Consider the following 25734-nt stretch of genomic DNA (forward strand, 5'->3'; position numbering starts at 1 on the left):
GCTTGAACTCAGCCTGGGCGCTGTCCCTCAACTCTTCAGCTTCCCTGGGCTGGCTTTAAACCATAATCCTCAGATCTCAGCCTCCTGAGTAGCAAGGATTACAGGCGTGTGCCATGGGTGCCCAGTGGGGTTACTTTTTTTTCCAAGTCAGGTAATGAGTTCATTTGTTCTTGGACAGTTAATTTTTAGGATTTTTTGTTTTTGGTTGGCAATAAAGGTTTAAATTTAAATCCTCTGCTCGCTAGGCCCATCCTCTACTGCTGAGATGTGCATATTTTTGAGATAGGATCTTGCTTTTTGCCTGGGCACATGCCTCAGTTGAAACCAATCTGCTTTTCTGGTGCTAGAACAACACACACTACAATGTCCAGCATCTACTAAGACTGGTGAGTTCTGCTGCCCTGGCTGACCATTCCAATCTCAGCTTCCCACAAAGCTAGGATGGTAGTTGTATATCACTGTTCCCAGCTAGGGATTGAGTAAGGGTTTCTAGAATTCTACTCAGGTTAGCCTTGTAACATAATACTCTGAATTTATTAAGTAGATTTTTTTTTTGGGTGGGGGGGGGGTCCGGTCGTGGGGCCTGAACTCTGGGCCTGGGCGCTGTCCCTCAGCTCTTCAGCTCAAGGCTAGTGCACTACCACTTGACACAGTGCCACTCCCAGCTTTTTTTCTTTTTGCTTATGTGGTGCTGGGGAATGGAACCTAAGGCCTCATGCATGCAAGGCAAGCACTCTACCACTGAGCCACCTTCCCAGCCCTATTAAATAGAATTGTTAGCTAGTTAGTGGCTCAAGATTGTAATCCTAGTGACATAGTAGGCAGAAGGGATCATAGTCAAGGTCCTTTGAGGAATGAAACCAGACCCTTGTGAAATACCGAAAAGTCTGGAGTGGCTGGCTCAAGGGATAGTGCCTGCCTAGCAAGCAAGAAGCCTGAGTTCAGATCCTACTGTTACAAACATCTAAGACCCATTCAATGGTTGGAATGCTTATCAGTACAGCAAAGGAAATACCAACCATTGGCTTGTCAGATACTAGCAGAGAACTTTTGAAGAAGTTACCATCATTGTCCTCTGTGCCATGTAACTCCACACTGGCTGACCTGAATGAGAAAGGATTTAGGACTAAAGACATCCAGAGGCCTTACCTGGCATGCTGGCATAAAGGGGGACTTAGTATCAGGTGCATGGCAGAGTGTTTCAGGCACATTTTACCCCGTTAACACTGCTGACATTAAGTGCCAAATATCTATGGCTCATGAAAAACACTTGATATAATCAGTTTCACGTTTTCATGTGTTACCAATAGGGTAAACTAGTACAACTTAGTAATAAAACACATTTGGGAGTAAATTTGTGGGTTTATTCATGTGTCAAGATGCACCACCCTGACACATTAAACAGAGGACTTAAATTCCCAGAAATAAAGCAAGAATAAAAACCATTATGACAGTACAAAACCACTTAATTTTTAAGTATTTTCCCCTTCAGTATGTAAATACATGACTTCTTTCATTTACATAAGTGAACATGATTTATAGATTTTTTATTGTTATTATTACAGCCAGTATAAAAGCCATAAATTTATTCCAGAGAAAGCACTTACTGCTTACAGTATTCTCTCATAAAATAGGAGGTATGCTTGTGAATTTAGTACTTTAGTTGTAGGCACAGCTTGCACGTGTGTATCGCTGATGTGAAACCACTGCCCTTTGGTTGATTCCATTTCAAAATCTATTAAGAAGAAATGTGAAAAATAAGTACAAATGAAAAGATTCAAATCACTATTTTTCAGTTTTGCTGTAATTTGCTAAAATGCTTGACATTCCAGGATAGCTTACCTTGTGGAATATCACCATGAAGAACAAGATTAGACAGCTGACTATTTGCAGTTCTTGCCTTGGCGTAGGCGGTGTAGTGCCCCGACCTCATAGTACCACTGTGTTCAACAACGCCATATAAGGAATATAATACTCTCGTGTTTTCTTCAGCAACATTCTTTAAAAATGAACAAAGTCCAAAGTAAGGTCTTAATCTCACACAACTGTTATTGGCGAGACAAATTACACAAGGGGGGGGGGCTTTAAGTCCAGGCTTGTACAACTCTTTAAAAGATTTTTAAAATTGTTATTATAAAGGTGAAGTACGAAGGGTATTAACAGTTACATGGATTAGGTCATGAGTACATTTCCTTTTGGACAACGTTACCTCTTGCCTTGCTCTCTCCTAGTTTTTTCCACTAGTCCCCACCCACAAGTTGTAGAGTCATGTCTAGTGAATACCACTGCTGCATTTGTTCACTTTTGTCCCTCCATTTCTGTGCCCCCACTTAACCCTCCCAAAGACAGATAAGACAAAAAACAAAAACCACCACAAAGCAAAAACTTGTTCCAAGCTTGTATTCTTGGAAATGTTTTTATTCATAGCTTAGTGCTGTACCACCTGAGCATGCTCCCCCTTTTGCTGGTTAATTGAGAGTAGAGTCTCATGGATTTATTTGCTCAGAAAGGCCTAAAACAGTAATTCTCAGATATTAGCCCAAGTAGAATAGTTAAGAAACTTGTAGCTCCAATTAACTAACAAGCCAGAAGTGGGATGTGGCTAAACTACCAATCTTTCACAAAACTAAGCAAGAGCACAACCCCCTGTGTTCAACCTTCAGTTGTAGCACCATTAAATAATAGACAAACTGAGGTCACCTATCAATACATTTGCCTACCTTCAATTTTGTGCCTTGAGATACCAAGACAATGCCATAATAATAAGAAATCAAAACACTGTTATTGGAAACTATAAATAGGTTCATTTGAATTCATCTGATCCAATATAGATCTTGAAAATTATGAAGCTATAGTGATCAAATATCCATTCGACGTAATAATTATCAACTCCAAAGTATGAGATGCTGTAGAGTATTTGTTAAAAACTGATTTCTCTATAGTGTTTTTCTGTTAAGAGACTACTTTTACCTACCTTACATTTAACAGTACAAAAAGGAGCCATATCTAAGACTTCTGGAAACTTTATATGTCGGTTAACTTTGCGTAGGTTAAAACCAGCCTGGAAGAGGGGGATAGCAGGTGAATTCTCGCAAAGCTGTACATATTATATAAATTGTATCCCCTCCAATGCCCAAACGGTACCAATAGTCTAATCAACAGATTGTTCTACATGCACACACATACACCCCAAAGACACTAACTGCTCTCCCTTGAGAGCACTGTCTACCTTGGTCACACAAAAAAGCCAAAGTAGACCAGATGTTTTGAGTGCCTAAGACTCAGCAACAGAATTCTTTTGTATGGAATGTATCCTTGGCCTCTAGCTTAGTGAAGTTAGAGAAAATTCAGTTTGTCAAGCACGTACCAAACATAAGAATTTGAAAATTGTAACTGCTACCAACAATTCCACAAAAATAAGGTCACCAAAATGATTAAATTCCAAGTTATTTTTTTCAATGAAGTGTTAGTAAAAATAAGATACCATAGTCAAAACAAATTCATATATTTCTAAGTGTAAAACATTGGTAGTAAACTTTTCTTTTCTTTGCCTGAAATAAAAGGCCTGCATGTAGGGCTGGGAATGTGACTTAGTGGTAGAGTGCTTGCCTAGCATGCAAGAAGCCCTTGTTGGATTCCTCAGTACCACATAGGCAGAAAAGCCAAGTGGTAGCTCAAGTGGTAGGGTGCTAGCCTTGAGCAAAAGAAGCTCAGGGACAGTGCCCAGGCCTTGATTGAGTTCAAGCCCCAGGACTGACAAAAAAAAAAAAAAAACCCTCCATGTATTTATACTCTACTTGAACATACACATAATTATTCAATTTTTTTCTTTTACCTTCCTATTTGCTTAAAATTAGAATTAAAAATCAAAGAAGCATAATAATGTGTTTAGACAACAACCAAGAAGGTATTCAATATTTAAAACAAGTTTTAGGGAACACACTAGGGTACCTGCTGAAATCTCTTTAAATGAAGGGTAAGAACAGGAGGAGCAAGAGATATTAGCATCTGCTTTTTGGCATTGGTGTAAACATGCTTCTTCTCACCTATAGAAAGGAAGACAGTTTAGTACTTCACAATCAGTTTTAATGCTAATATTCTAATATATGCTATAAAAATCATTTCAAACACCTACAGGATCAACAAACTTCTCTAAAGAACAAGATAATAAATGTTGGGTTTTGTGGGTCAGGAGACTAAGACCATATAAAATTTGTGGATGAAATTATCATTCGACTGTACTCTTTGAAGAATGGAATTACATTTGGAGACAGTGGCATTTAGATTAAGATTCAATGCAACCAGGTGCTGGACTCACACCTGTAATCCTAGCTACTCAGGAGGCTGAGATCTGAGGATTGCAGCTCAGAGAGCCCAGGCAAAAGACTTATCTCCAATTAATCATCAGAAAACTGGAAGTGGCACTGGGCTCAAAGTCATAGAGTCCTAGCCTTGAGCAAAAAGAGCTCAGGGATAGAGCCCAGGCTGAGTTCAAGATCCACGACAAAAAAAATTGTGTGTGTGTGTGTGTGTGTGTGTGTGTGTGTGTGTGTGTGTGTGTGTATGTGTGTGTGTGTGTGTGTGTGTGTGTCCTGAGTCCAAGCCCTAGGACCACCAAAAAAAAAAAAAAGCGACAGGGAATTGAGGGTGAGGAAATAGCCCCTATGTACCAGAATGCTGTTATGATGCTGCTCCAGTGGGAGGTTTACCTACAGGAAAAGGAAGAGTTGTTAGAGAACAACACTTCAACTGCTGCTAGGATGTCTGTCAAGTTCTAGGTACCTCCAAAGGTTCATCTTTTATCCTTCTATATTAAAAGATTACATTAAGAGGACACTTAATCATGCCATCCAAAGTCTGAAAATTACTAGAGGAGTATTCTACCTGTTCAGGGAAAAATGTTCCTAATGTACTTAACACTAATCTTACTTTCAGGGAGAAGAATCTAAATACCTTTTATATTTCCCTTCGGTCCATTACTATACTGTCTTCGTGTGCATACTTCACAAAGCAGTTTATTTGCATCTCGAAGTTTTTCATTACGGGTGAACTGGTATAAACAGTGTTGTATTGAACACTCATCGGTACTGAAAGCTTCCCTGTTTGCAAGAGTACAGAAAGCAGTTTCTGGATCTTCATTTACAACCTCGTATACTTTTGTCCCAGGAGTAGGACTGTCATCCAGAATCTCTACATTTATTTCATCAGGTTGAAGCCCAGCATTCAAATTAAGGTTTTTTAAACCATTGGCAATGTCTGCTTCTCCATCACTCCTTTCTTCCAGGCAGGCACCACTGGCGCTCCTACTACACTCAATGGGAAAAGATGCCCACTCTAAGTCATTGTCCAGGTTGACATTTCTCGTATCAGTTTCCTCTATGGATGTGTGATTGTCATTCATACTGTCTATTGTTTTTTCTTGACCACTCTCATCTTTCTGATTCACACAAAATTCTTTATCTGTAACTTCCTCTTGTGAAATATGATTAGACTCAACATCCACTTCTTCCTGAAGTGACATTTCAGCCTCACATTCATTGTCTTCAGCATGATCCTGGACACAAATATCATTTAAATGAAGAACTTTGCCTTGAAATTTTTGTTGCCTTCGTTGGTTCTGTGTAAAAAGTACAAAATGTTAAAAAGAGGAGAGAGACAGAGATAGACAAAGAGGAAGAGAGATAAAGAGCACACACATATTGCTTAACTTTTTCTCCTTAATGATCAATTAAACATAATTTTATAAGAAGGAATTAACTGTCAAAAAGTTCTTTTATGAGCTGGGAATGTGGCTTAGTGTTAAGAGTTTTTGCCTTGCATGCAATAGGCCCTGGGTTCAGTTCCTCAGTACCACATAAACAGAAAAGGCCAGAAGTGGCACTGTGGCTGAAGTGGTAGAGTACTAGTCTTAAGCAAAAAAGAAACTCAAGGAAAGTGCCCAGGTTTTGAGTTCAGGCCCCAGGATGGGGGAAAAAAGAAAAAAAAAAAATCAACTGTTTGCCAGGTGCTGGTGGCTAACGCCTATAATCCTAGATACACAGGAGGCTGAGATCTGAGGATCATGGTTCAAAGCCAGCCTGGGCAGGAAAGTCTGTGAGACTCCTCTATCTCCAATAAAACATCAGAAAACTGGAAGTGGCACTGTGGCTCAAGTGGTAGAGCACTAGTCTTGAGCTGAAGAGCTGAGCGAGAGTACCCAGAACCAGAGTTCAAGCCCCACAACCAATAGAAAACAAAAAGTTCTTTTACCATCACAATTCAAATAAATTATGAAAAAAAGTTCTTTTTCTGTTTACATCATACTGAGGAATCAAACCCAAGGCTTCATTCATGCTAGGCAAGCACTCTACCACTAAGCCACACTCTCAGCACACTGTAGTCTATTTCTAAGTACACAAATTAAATTGAATACTCAAAAGGCCACAAATAGTTGGCATTTGGTGCTATAATTGTGAGGATACAGGTAAAGCTATTATGTAACAGCAGAAGCATGAAACACAAATACAAATATAAATACAAATATATACAATATAATATATATTATACAATAATACAAAAATATTATATACAAATATTTTGTAAATAAATACAAAAATAACAGAGGATGAACATTTTCTGGTGTGTTCCAAGAAAAGGAGACTCACACAAAAGAAAAGTGGAGAAAGGCCAGTTAGGAATGTCCCTAAGACTCTTATCTCTAATTAACTACCAGAAAACAAAGTGGTGCAGTAGCTCAATGTGGTAGTGGAAGCCTTGAGCAAAAAAGCTCAGGGACAGTTTCCTGGCCTGAAATTGAAGCCCCACAACAGAGGAACAAAGAGTCAGTCTATCTATCTATCTATCTAGAAAGGATTAGAAGAAAATAATTCAATGAAAAGACAAATCAGCATTGTATTTATAAATAGGTTGGATTGAGACCCCTAAGTACACTTAAAGGTAATTTAAAAAATAAATTAGAAATCCAAAACTATGAAAACACACTGCTATGGAGAATAAGAAGTCTCATCTATTTCTAGTGTGAACATAAATTGGTACAGCCTTTGTAGAGGACAAGTAGATATCAAAACTGTCCTCAAAATTTATCCTACATAGACATAAGAAAGGATTATTCACTGCAGAATTGGTCACCATAGCAAAAGACTAGAAACAGTCTAGATTATTGAGTATATATGTATACATCAGTATTCATATGTATATATAATATACATAAGTATACATATTACATATATTACATATATTTTACATGTTATACAATTATTAAATATCTAATGAAAAAAGCCTGTTTTCTCTCATAGTTACCCACCTTTGCTTGCTTTTTGGCTTGCTTCTTTGCTTTTTTCTGTAAGTGCTTACTTGGTCCTGTAGGAATGTCATTTCTTGCTTTTATGTAACTGTCATTGTCTTTTTCTTCCTCGCTGTCTTTATCTTCATCCTCCATTGTCTTTTTCAGGTTTTTATCATTTATATTTTTCTTACCATTCTTAAAAGAAAGTATGGGCAAAAGTCAAAACTATTTGATGGAAAGAGGATTCATGTTACCTAAAGATATTTCTACCCCTAATTTATACTAGCTGTATTATGCACAATATTTCAAAACATACCTAGACAAAATAAGACACTAATATGCTAGAAGCAATCTTTACAAAGTGAGAAAACTAGCAATTGAAATAGCAACAAAGCAATTTTGTAGGTAACTGAAATAAAAAGGAATATAATGAACTTTATTGGATACATGTTGAGTCATGTTGAATGTGTGCCCACTTGTAAATGCACTTTTTTGTTATTCAAGTGTTAATAAGTTGTTTCAAAGAAAGAAACTTTCTCTGAATGTTTGTGAAACTTTAGTTACTAAGGAACAGGGCAAGAGACTACTGATTCCTATAAAGTTGGAAAATATTCCTTTTCTTCCCTCATCCACTTAAAAGGAATCAAATTAATATAGCTTAAAAATGAGATATTATGCGGCTGGGAAGGTGGCTCAGTGGTAGAGCGCTCGCCTTGCATGCATGAGGCCCTGGGTTGGATTCCTCAGCACCACATAAGCAAAAAGAAAAAAGCCAGAAGTGGTGCTGTGGCTCAAGTGGTAGAGTGCTAGCCTTGAGCTGAAGAGCTGAGGGACAGCGCCCAAACCCAGAGTTCAGGCCCCACGACCAGATTCCCACCCCCCCCCCCAAAAAAAGAGATATGCACTTAAGATTTAAAAAGAGATATGCACTTAAGATTTAAGAGATTCATGGTGAGTTAAGTAAGAAGTATTTTTTTTTTTTTTGGTTCCAGACCTTGGCCTTGAATTCAGGGCCTGGGCAGTATACCTAAGCTTTTTTGCTAAAGGCTGGTATTCTATCACTTTGAGGCACAGTTCTACCTCTAGTTTTTTGGTGTTTAATTGGAGGTAGTGACTTTCCTGCCCTAGATGGTTTCAAGATGTGATCCTCAGCCTCTTGAGTAGCTAAGATTACAGGCATAAGCCACCAGGACCAGGCTGAACTACAGTATTTGTGTGTGTGTGTGTGCGTGTGCGTGCGTGTGTTTCTGTCAGTTGTAGGGCTGGCACTCAGGCCTGGACACTATCCCTGAGCTCTTTTGCTCAAGGGTAACTCTCTACCACTGTGTGTGTGTGTGTGTGTGTGTGTGTGTGTGTGTGTGTGTGTGTGTGTGTGTCCATCAGTTGTGGGGCTTGCACTCAGGGCCTGGACACTATCCCTGAGCTCTTTTGCTCAAGGGTAATGCTCTACCACTGTGTGTGTGTGTGTGTGTGTGTGTGTTTCTGTTAGTTGTGGGGCTGGCACTCAGGCCTGGACACTATCCCTGAGCTCTTTTGCTCAAGGGTAACTCTCTACCACTGTGTGTGTGTGTGTGTGTGTGTGTGTCAATTGTGGGGCTTGCGCTCAGGGCCTGGACACTATTGCTGAGCTTTTTTGCTCAAGGGTAACTCTCTACCACTGTGTGTGTGTGTGTGTGTGTGTGTGTGTGTGTCAATTGTGGGGCTTGCGCTCAGGGCCTGGACACTATCGCTGAGCTTTTTTGCTCAAGGGTAACTCTCTACCACTGTGTGTGTGTGTGTGTGTGTGTGTGTGTGTGTGTGTGTGTGTGTGTGTGTGGACACTATCGCTGAGCTTTTTTGCTCAAGGGTAACTCTCTACCACTGTGTGTGTGTGTGTGTGTGTGTGTGTGTGTGTGTGTGTGTCTCAATTGTGGGGCTTGCGCTCAGGGCCTGGACACTATCGCTGAGCTCTTTTGCTCAAGGGTAACACCCTACCACTTTGAACCACAGCTTTACTTCTGGTTTTCTGGTGGTTAATTGGAGATAAGAGTCTCACAGATGCTGGGCACCGGTGGCTCATGCCTGTAATCCTAGCTACTCAGGAGGCTGAGATCTGAGGATCACGGTTTAAAGCCAGCCCGGGCAGGAAACTCCATGAGACTCCTAACTCCAATTAAAAAAAAAAAAACAAACTCTAGAAAACCAGAAGTGGTGCTCTGGCTCAAGTGGTAGAGCCCCGCCTTGAGCTGAAGAGTGCAGGGACAGCGCCCAAGCCCAGAGTTCAAGGCCCCACAACAACAACAACAACAACAACAACAACAAAAGAGTCTCAGAGATTTCCTGACCAGGCTGGCTTTGAACCACAATCCTCAGATCTCAGCCTCCTGAGTAGTTAGGATTATGGGCATGAGCCACCAGCACTGGCCAATAAAGTAATTTTAATATGAGAAAAATACATCCAATATATAGGATTAAATAACAATAGCGAATGACAGATATCTCATTTTTAAAAGATGACTCTAACTTCTTATTCAAATCCTAAAGACTATTTAATTTTTAAGCAGGTAATATGGTTTGAATTCAGGGCTCGTAGTAGCTTGCTAGGCAGGTACTCTTAACTTTGGGCCATGCCCCCACCCTATTTTTCACTATTTCCTCTCCTGGCTTGTGCCTACTCTTTAGCCTTCTCATGGTGGTTAAGATCACAGATGAATACGCACCACTGTGTTCAGTAAGATAAAGTCTCATGGACTTTTCTGCACAGAATGGGGTAGGACCTCTCTCTTCCCAATTTAATCCTATATAGCTTAGGATGACAGGCATATACCACTGTTCCCAGCCATCAATCAGAAAGGGTCTTTATAAACCTTTCTTCCTGGCCTGGCCTCAAACCACAATCTTCTCATTCTCAACCTCCCAAGTAGCTAGGATTGTAAGGGTAAACCACTACCAGTCCCTGGCTTCAAATCCTAAGTTAGTTTCCTCCTTCCTTCCCTCCTTCTCTCCCCTCCCTCCTCCTTTCTCTCTTTCTCTCCCTCTTTCTTGCTCTCTCTCTCCCTCCCTCCCTCTGTCTCTCTCTGTCTCCCCCCCATCTCTTTCTGTCTGTCTCTCTCCGTTATTGTTGGTCAGTCATGGGACTTGAATTCAGGAGCTGGGTGCTGTCTCTAACTTTCCGCTCAAGGCCAGCACTCTACCATTTTGAGTCACATTGCCACTTCCCTAAATACTATTCTATTTCATAACATTAAGAAAGTTTCTCCTTGTTAATGTATAACATTTTAAAATGTGACAAAGCAACTCTAATAAAATCAATAGGGCCTCCTCCCCCCCAAAAAAAGAAGAAAAGAAAAGAAAAACTACTTTAACAAAACAGCTCAATGGTCTTACCTGATCATCTAAAACTGGGAGAGACAAATCAAGGAAAGATTCATGAACCAAGGAGACCTTAACCAAACAAAAAAAAATTGTAAAAGGAGGAAGACATTCCAATGACACATTATATATTAAGAGACTCCCTACTTTGGGGGCAAACTTTAATAAACCATTAAGCAAATTTGAAGTGAAAATGTATACAATGTTAAAGACTGAGTTACAGATAATAAGTTAAAAACGTTCAAGTAACTTCTTCAAGATTTTACAAGTACTTCCAGTGAAGAAACATATATATTGAGGTAGTCTGACAAATAGTATTTTATGAAGTTCATTTGTATGTTTGAAAGGAACAGCTGACACGCTGTACTCAATGACTATTCATGCACCAATCGAGCCTCGCAGCACCCACTTACAGTCCGGCATTCATCACACATGATTGTACTAGTTAGTTCACCACCAAAGATGCGATCCACAAAACTTGGTATTGACTTTTTCTTTTCATAATCTGTAAGTTAAAAAAAATTCACAATTACTTTTAAGTGAGAACACATAATTACTTACTATCTATATCTAAACTTTTAGTTTTAATTTCCCATCTACTAAATTTTCTTACAAGCTACTTTACATACAAACTACCTCCAAGTATCACACAAGTTAACATAACCACCTCTTATGAGTAAGAAAGAAAACACATAAATGTTCCTATGAAAGATCTAGCGGTGAGAGGAAACAAAATTCTGCAAGCTGGTAAAGCTTTCTATCATCCAACCTCTCTACTGGTAAATAAGCAGATCAAACTTGGCTGAATGATACTCTATCTTCCTGTTTCAGCTCTTTAACATTCTACTAGTGAATACTAAGAAGATACTGTGATAGCAAACTTGCGCAGAAATAAACGTAACTTGCTTTGTGAACACTAAAATTGAACTACTTCACAAACAATACATTCTTGGGGAATTATTTCAGACAAAAACCTTCCTTTTCATTTTTCTATATTTCCAGAAATTATCTAGATGAGCTTAATATAACGTGATATACTATTCTACAAAAAGATGAAGGGGAAGGTGGGGGAAGGCTAATGGAATACAATAGAGGTGGTGAAGTTGTTTAAGGTATACTGTACAGAGGTGTGGAGTTACTATTTCGAACCGCTCTTGTGAAATTAGTGTATGTTAATGAAAAAGACATGTGTTCAGTGTTTATGCAGAAAGTTGTACAAAATGTGATGGTAAGCACCATCTCCTTGGTGCTGGCCAGGTTGTAAGGACAACAGGAAGTAGAGATGCTATGAGTTGAATGAAACTAAGCTTTACAATCTAATGAAAATTAAATAAAAATAAAAATTTAGTTCTTCAGTTTTACCAGTCACCATGGCTAGTGCATTTTATATAGGAAAGTACACAGTCATCTCACCATCTGATGTTTGCTTGATGGATCTGTCCTAAATCCTACAGACCATACATCAGAACTACGTTCACTTCTTGATAAGAACCAGCCACTAACAACTCATAATATAAGTGCAACTCATCTGCTACTGCCACATTTAATTGCAAGTTGCTTATTTGTCTCAGATGGGATGTCACTGTGTTTTCCAAAGCGACCTTGAATTTACAATCCTCCTGCCTCTGCATCCCCAGTGTTGGAATTACAGGCATGTTCTACCACACCTGGCTTGTGATGTCATCTTAGCTATATCTTTGTAAATTTCACAATAATAAAACATAAAAAATACACAAGTTAAAATTTTCTAACTATTGAAAATATTGAAATACTAAATAATTTTTAGTTAGTAATGATATAGAGAAATTAAAGGTTTATAACACTTTGTGGCATTGAAATTCAAGTGCCAGAAATCCCATCCTATGACACAGAGGAATTCAATCTTAGTGTTTGAGTTCAAAGAGTTAGACATTACCTTTAACTTTATTTTTTAGTTCTTCATCCAATTTTTCAGTAGAATTACCAAAAGCTTTAAGAATTCCTTTACTCACTCTCTAAAAGTAATAAGATAGATATATACTATTAAATACTATTAAATTTAAATTTTATAGCTGTTTTCCTTTATTCTTTCCTGAAGAAAGAATAAATAGGAAGTAGCCCAGATTTACAGAAATTAAAAATATGTCCAAAATCACATTTTCTAACAATTCAAAGCAGCTAAACAGAATTATGCATTATGCTTTCTAGATATAAAAAGTAGTATTAGGAACTCATGCTCAGAGAGTAAAGATATACTGCAAATGGGGACTGTTTTGAAAAAAATGTTTCCAGTACTCTGCTGCTGTACTGGTAAAATTAATATAACTGAGCCTTAAAGGACATCAAGTGAACTAGAACATCACAAAAAAAAGAGAATCATTTCTCATTTTCTGGAGTTATTCTGACAAAGATAACATTGGTTGAAAAAGCTGGTATTGAAAAAACTTAAAAAAAGTTGTAATGGCCTCAGTGACTAGCTTTAATAACCGTTAAGATAGCAAGTGGCAGAGAAGTTCATGAGATTAGAAAATTTGGTGCTCATAATATGCTAACTTGGTTTTCTTCTGCTCTCATTCCATCCAATAAATAGCGAAGTAGTTCTTGGCTATCTTGCTGCTGGTAGCCTTTAAATCGTACTGCTCTATGGAAAACAAACACAAAGAAAGAAGAACATGTATAAGTCCAATAAAATATGAAGCTAGGGCTGGGAATATGGCTTAGTGGTAGAGTGCTTGCCTAGCACTCATGAAGCCTTGGATTCAATTCCTCAGTACAACATAGACAGAAAAAGCCAGAAGTGGCACTGTGGCTCAAGTGGTAAGGTTGCTGCTAGCCTTTAGCAAAAGAGCTCAGGGGCAGCATCCAGGCTCTGAGTTGAAGCCCCAGGACTGGCAAAAAAAAAAAAAAAATTGTTTTTTAATTTCTTTATTATTATTTTTATTGTTGTTATTTATGTGGTAATGAGAAATTGAGCCCAGGGCCTCATGCATGCTAGGCAAGTACTCTACCACTAAGCCCCATTCCCAGCCCTGATATTTTAATTTTTAAATCTTACGATTTTATCCCAAATGTATTTCTCTTTCACCTAAGAACAGCTATGGCAAATTAGCACATAAAATACATTTCATTTAATCCAAATAAATTTGCTTTAATATATGCACACACACACACACACATGCACACTCGCATGCGCGTGCACACACACACACACACACACACACACACACACACACAACTAGGCTGATGATGATGCTACTACAGGTTTAAAATTTCTTCCCAGCATCTTGCTGATGCACTGAAGGCACAATTGAGTGGATACTCACTTTTTACAGACCTGAGAAAAGAGTTCTCGAGGCGTCACAATTCCCTTTTTGGTCTCTTGCATCTCATTTAGAAACTGGCTCATGGCTAAAGTAAGAGGGCCAGGGGGCTCAAGGTGTATTTCTAAGGATTCCTGAACATGGGAATAAAAATTAATTTTCAGTCAAATTTTGGAATTATTTACTTCATCAAAATAGAACCAATTAATATATATTGCCAATATTTCTGGTACAACTGTCCTAAAGGTGGTTTGTAAAGCACTTATTTGGCCAGGTGACAGTAGCCTGTAATACTAGCTACTTAGCAGGGTGAGAACTGACATGGTTCTGACATGGTTTCCTGGACAGGAAAGTCTGTGAGACTCTTATCTCTAAATAATCACCACAAAACTGGAAGTAGTGCTGTTGCTCAAAGTGACACAGGGTTAGCCTTAGAGCTCAGGGAAGGCATCCAGGCCCTGAGTTTAAGTCACATGGAGTTCTCTCTCTTACACACACACGCACACAAAGCACAATACATGTGAAGTTGAAGCAGGAGAATTGAGAGTATAGTCCTCCTATAGTAACATCCTATTGGAATAAAAGAAGACCCAGATATTTTCCCTTCAAAGTTTGTCCTATGATGAATTCAACTATTTTTAGTTTTAGATCATCAGGAACTTATTCCCTAGGAATGAAAGCTAAAGCACATTGAAAATAACAAAAATAAAGAAGATAAAATTCATTTGGCTATATAGCACTTAAGTCACCTTGAAATACTTTAAAACCAAAAAAGACTTTGCATGCTGGTGACTCACAATGATAATCCTAACTACTCAGCAAGGTGAGAACTGAAGATTGAGGTTCAAAGCCAGCCCAGGCAGAAAAGTCTGTAAGACTTTTATCTCCAATCAACCACGATAAAGTTGTGGTTCAAGACAGAAATGCATCTTAATTCTTTAAAGCAATTTAGAGTACATATATTCACAGAGAGAAAGATTACTCATAAAATTAAAAAAAAAAGTAAGTACGTACTGTTAATGCCAAATCAGGTGGTTCAATTTTTACAATTGTTCCAGACATTTTCACTTCTTTCAGTAGTTCTCTAAGCACTGGTGTTTGTGATAAATTCTACAATGCAGGATGGAAAAGAAAAGGAAAATGGTTTATAAAGGCCAAACAATTCATTGAATATTTCTTTAGGTGCATATTCTACTAAAACAGAAAATCACACCAATTCTGAAATATGCATTGATTTGTTCTTAGAACACGAAACATGACAGTATACTCATACCCAACTCTACATAGTTCATAAAGTGACTCATTAGTTCAAAAGGGCATTCTTCTCTCTCATTGCCCAGTGGAAAGGACCTGTTCCTACCACAATTTTCTCAATGTTACCTATACCTGCCCATTTGTTTCTGTACCAGCTCATCTGTGCCTCCCTGATCCAAATGCAAGGTTTCTGAGGGCAGGTGCCTTGACTGCTTGAAACCTTATATATCCAGAACTTATCACAATGCTTTATTGTATGCAACAAATATTTTTATGTTCATTTTGAATATACAGACATAAATTATAGGACAGAAGCAGGAGATCCTCAGTATGCTAAGTGACAAATCCTGTGGGGGAAATGTCAGATTTTTTTTAAATAGGAAAAAAGGAAAAACAGTACCTGCATAACTGCATTGAAGAAGCATGTATTTCCCAAATTACTGAGTCCTTTCACTGTTATTTGGGAGGCAGAATTCATGGGAGGACTTTCTTTAGCTATGCTTTCCTTTTTTTCTCTCTCTTGTTCATTTTTACTCTCTTTTTCTAATTTTTTATTTTCAAGTTCAATGTTCCCATTATCTTTTTCTGTTTTGAAAAGAAAAAGAAGAATTTTGGGAAAATAGACAATGTAAGCATACTGAATGCAAAGTTATATTTAGAACACAGTATTAACATTTCTGATTTCTACCTCATGTTTTTACTTGCTATCAATTTGATTTTAAATGTTCTCTAATGAATATAAGTAATTTACCATAGAAAGAAAACTATTAGAAAAATACTCAGAACTGATGTAAGCACTAGTTTGAAAAATAAAACCAAACTGTATATGCTTTGGTTTACATCATTCCTTTATTATTACATTAAAATTTTCTATAAATGAGCACATCTTATCTCCTGAATAGACACTAAACAATTAAGTATAGACTGTGCATATAATATGTGACTAAATGAATTTGAAAGGCCAAAAAACATAGTTAAGAACAACACTGATTCTGAGAAAGATACTTATTGTCTATAAATATCTCAGGAATAAGAATGAACCTGAATATGATGATATAAGGATTGTGTTTTGAGGTCATTCCATACAAAACATTTATGAGATCTTATCTCAAAAATAAGCCAGATAGGGGCTGGGAAGGTGGCTCAGTAATAGAGTGCTTGCCTTGCATGCATGAGGCCCTGAGTTTGATTCCTCAGCACCACATATGCAGAAAAAGCCGGGAGTGGCACTGTGGCTCAAGTGGTAGAGCACTAGCCTTGAGCTGAAGAGCTGAGGGACAGCACACAGGCCCAGAGTTCAGGCCCCATGACCAGCAAAAGAAAAAAAAAAAAAAAGCCTGATGTGGTGGCTTACACCTATAATCTTAACTATTTGGTCCAGGGCCAGCCTAGGCAAAAGTATAAGACCTATCTGAAAAATAAAGTAAAAGTAAATGTAAAAGCAAAAGAACTGGGACATGGTTCAAATTATAGACCGATTCAATTTTCAAGCCCCAGTAACTAACACACACACACACACACACACACACACACACACACACACACACACAATCTCAAAAATATCTGACCATTAGGAACTCCAACACACACACACACACACACACACACACACACACACACACACACACACACACACACACACAATCTCAAAAATATCTGACCATTAGGAACTCCAAATCTTTGTTTTGTTTGCAGGAAGACCAGAATATTTCTACTACAAAAAGCACTACAGTAAATACAATAGAAAGCAAACCTTTATTTTACTTTGCAGAAAGACTAGAATGTTTCTATTACAAAAAGTACAGGTGGCTCATGCCTGTAATCCTAGCTACTCAGGAAGTTCAGATTTGAGGATCACAGTTTGAAGCCAGCCTGAACAGAAAAGTTCTCAAGAGACTCTTACCTCCAATTAACCACTAAAAATCAGAAGTGGAACTGAGGCTCAAAGTGGTAGAACTCTAGCCTGAATGAAAAAGCTCAGGGACAGTGCGCAGCTCCCCATGACCAACAAAAATAAATAAAATAAAAATATAAAAAGAAAGAAAATCTACAATAAACTCCAGGTCTGGGTTATGGGAACAGGGCCTCCTGGTACTACTGTAGGTCATGCCCTCAATATATATGACTATGCCATTTCACACATCTCCTCCAGCAATAATAATACATAACATTAAATAAACCCCTTGACTCAAAAATAGTGTCACAGTATCAGCCATAATTAATGTAACCAGCTATATTACTAGTAGTATAATAACTAAAGCTAAATGTAAACAGATAAGCAAGGACTGGCACTGAAGAAGGAGGATTATAAATTCAAGGTGAGCCTAAAGTCCATAAAGAGTCCCTGTCTCAGATAAACAAACATAAATATATTACCTGGTTTTGGAGCTGTAATACGAGCTTGTTTTCTAATATAATCAACCACTTGGCCCAATCGGTTTGAACTACAATACTGGACTTCCTCATCACAGATATAACACCTATGTCCCAAAAGATCAGGGAAGAAAAATGACAAACTGACAATTCAAAAAAGGAGAGACAAATCATAATACTTCAGGGAACCCAAAGTATGTAACTACCCAATTATTTCTATTAGAAAAGTTAGAAAAAGAAAAAAAAAAAAACTCTGGGAATGGTGGCTCACAACTATAATCCTAGTTACCCAGGAGGCTGAGATGGAGAGAGAACAGAAATCAAGGTCAGGATAAAGAAAGAATTCATGATGCTCCCAACTCAAACCAATCTAGGTCAACCCAGGCAAAAGTGAGATTTTATTTGAAACTTAATGAAAGAAAAAGAGGCTGGGAATGTGGCTTCAGTGGTACAGCACTTGCCTAGCAAGCACAAGACCCTGAGTTCAAATCCTAAAACCATTCCCCCAGAAATGGAAAAACTGAGAATAAAAATTCCGTTTTCTTTTAGAATCCAATACAAACTAACTCTGATTTATTATTAGTAAGGTTATCCATGGAAGTGGTGCTATTGCTCAAGTGGTAGAGGACTAACACTGAGCACAAAGAGGCTCAGGGACAGCCTCCTGGCCCGAGTTCAAGCCAGAGGACCAGCAAAACAAACAAACAAAACCCATAAATGTAGATCCTCATGTCAGTATGAGAAGTTACTGCATCAATGAAATAAATACATTAGGTTAGGATTAAGGGAAAAATTAAAACAAAAACAAAAACAAACAAACAAACAAAAACCTCTTGTCATGTACACTGGTGGCTCAAGCCTGAATTCTGATTACTCCTCAGGAGGCTGAGATCTCACGATTGAGGTTCAAAGCCAGCCTGGGTAGGAAAGTCCCCATGAGCAAAAGAGCTCAGGTACAGCACCCAGGCCCTGAGTTCAAGTTCCATGGACAACAACAACAACAACAAAAAGATTATCCAGAATTATAGTGAAATATAAATACTGTGAAAATTCCAAACACTTTAACTGACTGAACACAATGTTAACACCAAAAGTTTCTTCTACCAGGAGCTGGTGAATCACACCTATAATCCTAGCTAATCAGAAGGCTGAGATCTGAGGATCATGCTTCAAAGCCAAACCCAGATAGGAAATTCCATGAGACTCTTTTCTCCAATTAACCACCAGAAAACCAGAAGTGGTGCTGTGGCTCAAAGTGGTAGAATGCTAGCCTTGAGCTAAGGAGCTCATGGAATTTAAGCCCCACGACAGACCCCCCCCCCCAAAAAAAGCTTTTCTGTACATAATTTAAATTATAGATCTACACCAACAAAAATTAATGGATTATACAACTGACAGAAGATGTTTAGTGAGCCTTGTGGCAAAAGTAGCTTTTAATGAAGTAAAAATGTGTTTTCATGATGTTATGATGTCATGATGTTTCATGATAGGAACAATATCAGACCTGGCATTTAATTTTCACACAAATTGATTACAAACATTTTACTACATTCTTCGCACCCCCCCACCCCACCCCCGTCAGTCCTAGGGCTTGAACTCAGGGTCTGGACACTGTCCCTGAGCTTCTTTCCTTCAAGGCTAGTAGTACTCTACCACTTGAGCCAAAGCCCCACTTCTGGCCTTTTCTGTGTATGTGGTACTGAGGAATCTAACCTAGGGCTTCATACATGCTAGGCAAACACTCTACCACTAAGCCACATTCCCAGCCCTTTACTACATTCTTATTCATCATAATTTGCTCCTAATATCTAATCTTTAAATTAAAACCACCCACCGTGTGTGTGTGTGTGTGTGTGTGTGTGTGTGTGTGTGTGTGTGTGTGTATGTGAGTGAGAGAGAGAGCATGTGCAAGTGCGTATCATCTATCTATCTGAAGATACCTAAATTATATATATGCTACAACCCTCTGCTTGTGCAATACTAAGCAAAACATTCTCATATCATATCATCATATTTGTTAGCCTTCCGTGATGGTTAAAGAAAATAATAAAGCTACAAAAACCTACTTTCTTCCTTGTAAACATTTCCAAGTAATTTCATTTCCCAATAGTTTCACTTCCTAATATTTCAAATATCCACTAAGTGGACACAAGAATTGGAACTCACCATACACTCCAGTTGTCCAAATTAAGAACCAAACAGTGAGGCTCCGAGCGAGGTGTCTTGTAGTGCTTCAAGGCATGCTGCTCCTGGGAATCCCTGCCACAGCCCTAGGAAATCATAACCATCAACCTTAAAGCCACAAAAACCCACCAAAAGAAGACGGAATTCAGAATCTTTCATGAATACAGAAGTCCCTCAGAACTTCTGCCATTCTTACTACTTGACAATAAAGTATTCAAATCTAGAAAGAGTCTGGATTTTGTAAAAACAAAAAAACAAGCTTTAAATATCCATAGGCAATTGAGGATCTTGTAAGTACTCTTCATCTCCAGCCTGTCCTTCCCAGACCCAATTAAACTACACGGATTCAATCACTCATCAGATCTGGACTGGACATCTTAACAACCTTTCAGATATTGTCTTCAGCTGGGCACGGGTGGCTCACACCTATAATTCTACTTACTCAGGAGACTGAGATCTGAGAATTGTAGTTCAAAGCTAGCTTGGGAATAAAAGTATATGAGACTCTAATTAGCCAGCAAAAAGCTAGAGGTTGAGCTGTGACTCAAGTGGGCAGAGCACCAGCCTTGACCAAAAAAGCTATGAGAGCACTAGGCCCTGTATTCAAGCTCCTGTGCCAACACACACACACACACACACACACACACACACACACACACACGTGTGCGCGTGCGCGCGCTCCCGACACACAATCACTTCAGTTTCCTTCATCACATACATTTTCAGTTTATGTTTTTTTGTTTTTGTTTTTGGCCAGTCCTGGGTTTTGAATTCAGGTCCTATGCCCTGTCCCTAAGTTTCTTTTGCTTGAGGCTAGCACTCTACCACTTGAGCCGCAGCACCAAGTCCAGGCTTTTCTGTTTATGTGGTGCTGAGGAATCAAACCAGGGCTTCATGCATGCTAGGCAAGCACTCTGCCACTAAACCACCTTCTCAGCCCTCAGTTTAATTTCTTAAAACAAAGGTCTATTTGTACAATTTAAAAATTCTTTTTTCCTTCAAATTCCTACTGAACAAAACTGATACCCTCTGACCTAACTTCCCTTTACAGTGTCAACTCTCAGTCTTCTTTCTCACCTCACAACTATAGCTAAAAGCACGTTGTTCCATACATCCTGGAGCCTTTACCATTACTGACACCTAACCAAATCTCACCCACTCTTCAAGCTCTTGTTCAAAAGCCATCTCTTCAAAGAAGTTTATGCTAATATCCTCAATGAGAAAAAATTATATTCTTCCAGTAAACATTCCCCCACAAAACATGGTGTTGCCCTAGCCAGATATCCATGCATTGCCCCTAACATGTGGCCTGATAAGAGCTCATAGCCAGTCTACCCATCCCAAGCAATTATCCTCAATGAAAGGGAGCTGCCTTGCCCAGGATTCCCACTTCTCCCCCAAAACTGGGCCATATCCAATGGCTCTATGGCACGGTACAAGGGCCTAGCCCCTTGCCTCAATTCTGACCTCTTAAAGAGCAGAGTGCACTGAGGTTAGCTGAGGCCCTACTGCAACCGGTTCTACATTCTACTACTTCCTCTACCTAATTCTACTTCTCAACACTTTTTCTAGTGTTGTACCTGAGAAAATTCTGAAATAATCTCCAAAGACACCAAATCTCACACTTGGATTCAGTTCCCCAACAGCATGACTTATACCTGGCCGGCAACCTAATGAGCCATATGGAGCTTTCAGGTATTATCTTCTAATATAGTTCAGAGAGCTCTCTAAAATCCCATGTTGACCAAAAATTAAGCATTACCTGATGGCCACATTTGAGACACAGCCAAACTGAAGGGTTTTCTTCTGTTTCTTCTTCAGACTTATCTTTAACTTTATTGTCTGTCTTACAGTCTTCGCAAATATTCCATTCCACATTCACTAAAGCTTTTTTCAAATTACCTTGTTCCAATCCTTTTCTAATATGTCTGCATATGGGTTCTATAAAATAATTTTTAAAAGGACATGTAAGAAAAGTATCTTTGACTCAATTGATGTCAAAATTTACCTACTGAAACTTGAAAAATTATTTTAACAAACACGTTTTAGATAATCAGAAAACTTTTGCTTAATATTTGAATAGAATGAGATGATTATATGTGAAAGACTATTTGTTTTCTTTTTCTTTTTTTGTTTTTGGTAGGAGTGCTAGGGATTGAATGCAGGGTCTTGCATGTGCTAAACAAGTATTCTAACACGGAGCTAAAACTAAGCCCCCCACAAACACCAGGTGTCCTGGGTACTACTCTCCCAGCAGAGTTTGAAGTGCTTTTGAAGTTTCTCTTGAACACTATCATCTAGAAGATACTATTATTCCCAATAACAAATTAGAAAAACTAAGCTACTGTCCAAGATCAAAAGTACTAGGTGAGACTATACTAGGGGTTGGATTCAAGTCTCTCTGACTTCATAACTCATGCTTCCAACTTTGACTTCAGGGAGTAAAGGCACTTCGAAAAGGCCAAAGCCAGTATAAAGACAAGTAATGACAGTCACACTAAGTGTTAAGTATGCAGCCGGACCCAAGATTACTGGGGATAGATGAGTAATGGGTTTTGGTGGAGTTACTTCGGTCACACTGATGTCTTAAGAACTAGTCAATGACACAACTGGCTTAATGTCCAATGAATATGACTCAAGAAATAATATACATGAAAATATGATCATGAAGAAAAACTACTGACTCTCAGTCATCAAAGGAAACACAAACTAAAGTAAGAGGCTATCAGCCAGGGGCAGGTGGCTCATGCCGACAATCCAGCTATTCAAGAGGCTAGATCTGGAAAACTGCAGTTCAAAGCTAGCTGGGGCAGAAAAGACTACGAAACTCCATTTTCAATTAACCAGAAAAAAAGCTGTTGGTCTAGACCAGACAGACACACAAGATGAGCAAGCAGGAGGGAAATATTTGGGCACTTTATTGGGCTGCCAAAGGGCTTGTAAAATAGCACAGCATTTCTGAATGGCAATTAGCAACATAATCAAAAGAGCTTCAAAATCTTTATACCCTTTGAGTCAAAATAATTCTACTTCTAGGATCTGTACCAAGAAAATAACGCAGATATACAAGATGTTCATGATTGTGTAACTGATAACACTAAAAAGTAAAGGCTTCCTAAATTTGCCAGAGGATTAGCTAAGTAAATTACAAACTATGCACTCATGGTCCTTCCATCAGTGGGATAATGAAATAATGGGATGGACTATTTAATGACATGTAGAGATAAACATAAAAATGCAGATTACATAACAATCTCATTTTTATATATTAAAATATCCATTCAGGAATAAGAACAATTTAAAAATTCAATTAGTGAAATATACCTAAAGATTCAGAGGTGTCATCAATTGCAACAGATTTTCCCTTTGTCCGTTTCTTTCCCATGTTGATACTTTATGGAGTACTTACTGACACAAAATAAAAATCTAGAAAAAAAGATAAAGTTAGCTTGACCAAAAAAAAAAGTGTTTCACATTGCTCGAGGATACAGAAAAACAGTTGAGCCACATACAATACTTTGCATGTCTAGCAATTTTTATAATTTACAAACACAGCTGACAAATCTACCTACTTTGTGTGTGTGTGCGTGTGTGTGTGTGTCCTGGAGCTTGAACTCAGGGCGTAGGCACTGGCCTTGAGCTTTTGGTTCAAGGCTAGCACTCTAACATTTAAGCCACACCTTCACTTCCAGGTTTTCTGTAATTAATTTGAGGTAAGAGTTTCACTGACTATTCTGCCTGGGCTGGCTTTGAAATCCTCAGATTTTAACCTCCTCATGAGCTTAGATTACAGAAATGAACTAACCAACAAAGAAACACAAGGATACATATAAAAAGAAACATTTTACATGTTTTTTCCTGCTTTAAAGATAGCATTTAAGAGGCTTTCAGTCTACTGAAAGTGTATTCATTTCCTAATAAACTTTGCTACCACTTTATTTTTTTAAAAAGGTAACATTTAGAATAATACAATACAATGTATCCTATCTAGAACTGTAGACTTTTAGGGGGGGAAAACAGTACTTGCCTCCAATTTCACTTCCTCTAGTCTGTGCTGTATCACAAACACAATCAGAGAATAAAGGCCACTCTTATCTCATATATCACTTTTTTGATAGAAAATATTTAATAGTAAATCATTCCAAGCCTAGTCTCAACTTGACATTCAGTTCTTTATCATCTGACCACACTGCTTTGGCAACCTTGTCCCTCATTATTCTTCAACAATGACAAACAAGCTACTAAAGTTATAATTAGATGGTGCTTTTGTTCTTTAAAGTCCTTCCAATAAACATTACCACATCAGATTTTCCCAACAAACCTTTGAATGAGGACATGTCACTAAAGAAGAAATTCAGAAGCAAATGGTTTAAAGATCACAAGGCGGCAGGTATGTAACTAAAAGTTCCAAGACCATCCTTCTGTACAAGTCTACCCTTCCAATCAAGTTCATCTCTTCAGTATCCTCCTAAAAACAACTTGCCCCCTTTTCTGTGCTTTTGCTTTCTAGTTGAGATGTTTTTGCCACCTGTACAAATCTTAGAGTATCTCCCAGTATTCCATTTCAATGAAGCGTTAGGCAAGTCTGGTGCTCTAAATAACAACCTCTCTTTAGCACATCTCCTGTGTTTAAAGTGTGCACAATGCAGTTTCCTTTTATACGATATAACAGTGGACTGCTTGGGGTTTTTCTTTTTGAAGACTTTACATGCTTTTTTTTCTGTACAATGTAAATAAAGTCCTACGAGAAAGACAGTTCTAGACAATACTTCCAAGCTGCTTATAGATTTAGTAGTGTCAGAACACAGTCAGTATTCAAGAAATATTTCTCGTGTTGCAATAGGAAAATAGAATAGTACCTGAGTCATAAAAGATGATTACAAGGTGCAAAAGTAGGTACATAAGAATGGAGTGAACAAGCTCTGGAGAAAAAGAAAAAGATGAAGAAGGAAGAAATCAGTGAAGAAGGCGGTACTAGTAAACGTGCTGCTCATACTCCAAAGGGAAGCTTGAAGGACGAATTGTAACCGCTGCCGGAGGAGGGCAATGAGTGGACTGAATGGTCTGCAAAGATCTCCTGTAAATTTATGACAGCTACAGACGCAGATGACAGAACCGTGGAAAGAACTGTGTCACTGGCTATGAAACATCGCTAAATCCATCCGTTTAGTTTGAGATGCGTCTTCGGATAAGAACTAACTACAGTCTTGGTCAAATAAATCAAAGCTAGTCTGGCCAGGCCTCCTCTCGATCCCATGCCCTGCTATTTCTGCCCTCCTGGGCTCCCGCTGCCTTACCCTGTGCCATCCCAAGCTGTGTGTGGACAAACTTTGGCCAGCCGGTTTTCCATGCTTTGCTGAGACTGGGCCTCTCCCACAAGCCTTCGGACTGGACAGGTGACAGATCCTGCTTTTCCTACCAGCCACGTGGTGGCAGCTGCAAACCTGGCCTAGACTCAGTTTGCACCACGGCTCCCCTCCCCGGCCCCAAGTCAACCACCCCCCGAGGACCAGCGCCTGCCACCCCTGTCTCCCTTCTTCTTTCCCTCAAACTGCTCCGCGCCATGGGGGGCGGGGAGGGGGGGGGGAGATCTCAGGGTCCACAGGGGGCGGGAGGGACAACGACCCCGGCAACTGATTGGTCAGCTCCTAAACTGACAAAAAAGGGAACCAATGAGAACTCGGTACCGGGAAGGGACCCGGCAACGCGGTCCAGAAAAGAGGGAGGGGACCCCCCCAAAAAAGGGTTGGAGGGCAGAAAATTCCAGATCTCTGAGCCGAGAAAGTTACACAAGTGGTGACTGGGAGTCAGCAGGACCAGAACTCACCCACGGCGACAGCGCCCATAACTGCATCCTCCAAGGGGCCTCTGGGCTGGGAAGCCAGCTGCGTCTTCCTCCCTCCCGGTGACGAAGAGAGAGCGAGCGACACACCGCCGGAGGGACCCTCGGAACGCAGCCACTTCCGGAACGCGGCATTATGGGAAGCG

The 25734-nt window shown here is 39.0% G+C and overlaps 1 protein-coding gene across 4 annotated transcripts; it reads right to left on the reverse strand.

The window, feature by feature from the left end:
• Positions 1-1349: 1349 nt before the first annotated feature.
• On the reverse strand, positions 1350-25713 carry Usp16 (ubiquitin specific peptidase 16). 4 transcript variants are annotated; one of them, XM_042676911.1, is made up of 19 exons: positions 25574-25712; positions 24606-24668; positions 23071-23172; positions 21509-21687; positions 19729-19832; positions 17566-17669; positions 15590-15777; positions 14950-15045; positions 13939-14069; positions 13169-13256; positions 12552-12630; positions 11050-11141; positions 10652-10708; positions 7304-7480; positions 4954-5617; positions 3952-4046; positions 2975-3061; positions 1843-1999; positions 1350-1735 (listed from the first exon to the last, which is right to left on the reverse strand). In XM_042676911.1, exons 3-19 carry the CDS (start codon positions 23129-23131, stop codon positions 1611-1613), a joined length of 2484 nt encoding a protein of 827 aa, XP_042532845.1. In that variant the 5' UTR covers positions 23132-23172; positions 24606-24668; positions 25574-25712; the 3' UTR covers positions 1350-1610. The 4 variants fall into 4 exon arrangements, with proteins under 4 accessions (XP_042532845.1, XP_042532846.1, XP_042532844.1 ...); XM_042676912.1 differs by lacking the exon at positions 24606-24668 and having other exon boundaries at positions 15590-15774; XM_042676910.1 differs by lacking the exon at positions 24606-24668.
• Positions 25714-25734: the final 21 nt, after the last annotated feature.

Source organism: Dipodomys spectabilis, unplaced genomic scaffold (genome assembly GCF_019054845.1).
Source record: "Dipodomys spectabilis isolate Male_0828 unplaced genomic scaffold, ASM1905484v1 ptg000032l, whole genome shotgun sequence".
Classification (NCBI taxonomy): domain Eukaryota; kingdom Metazoa; phylum Chordata; class Mammalia; order Rodentia; family Heteromyidae; genus Dipodomys; species Dipodomys spectabilis.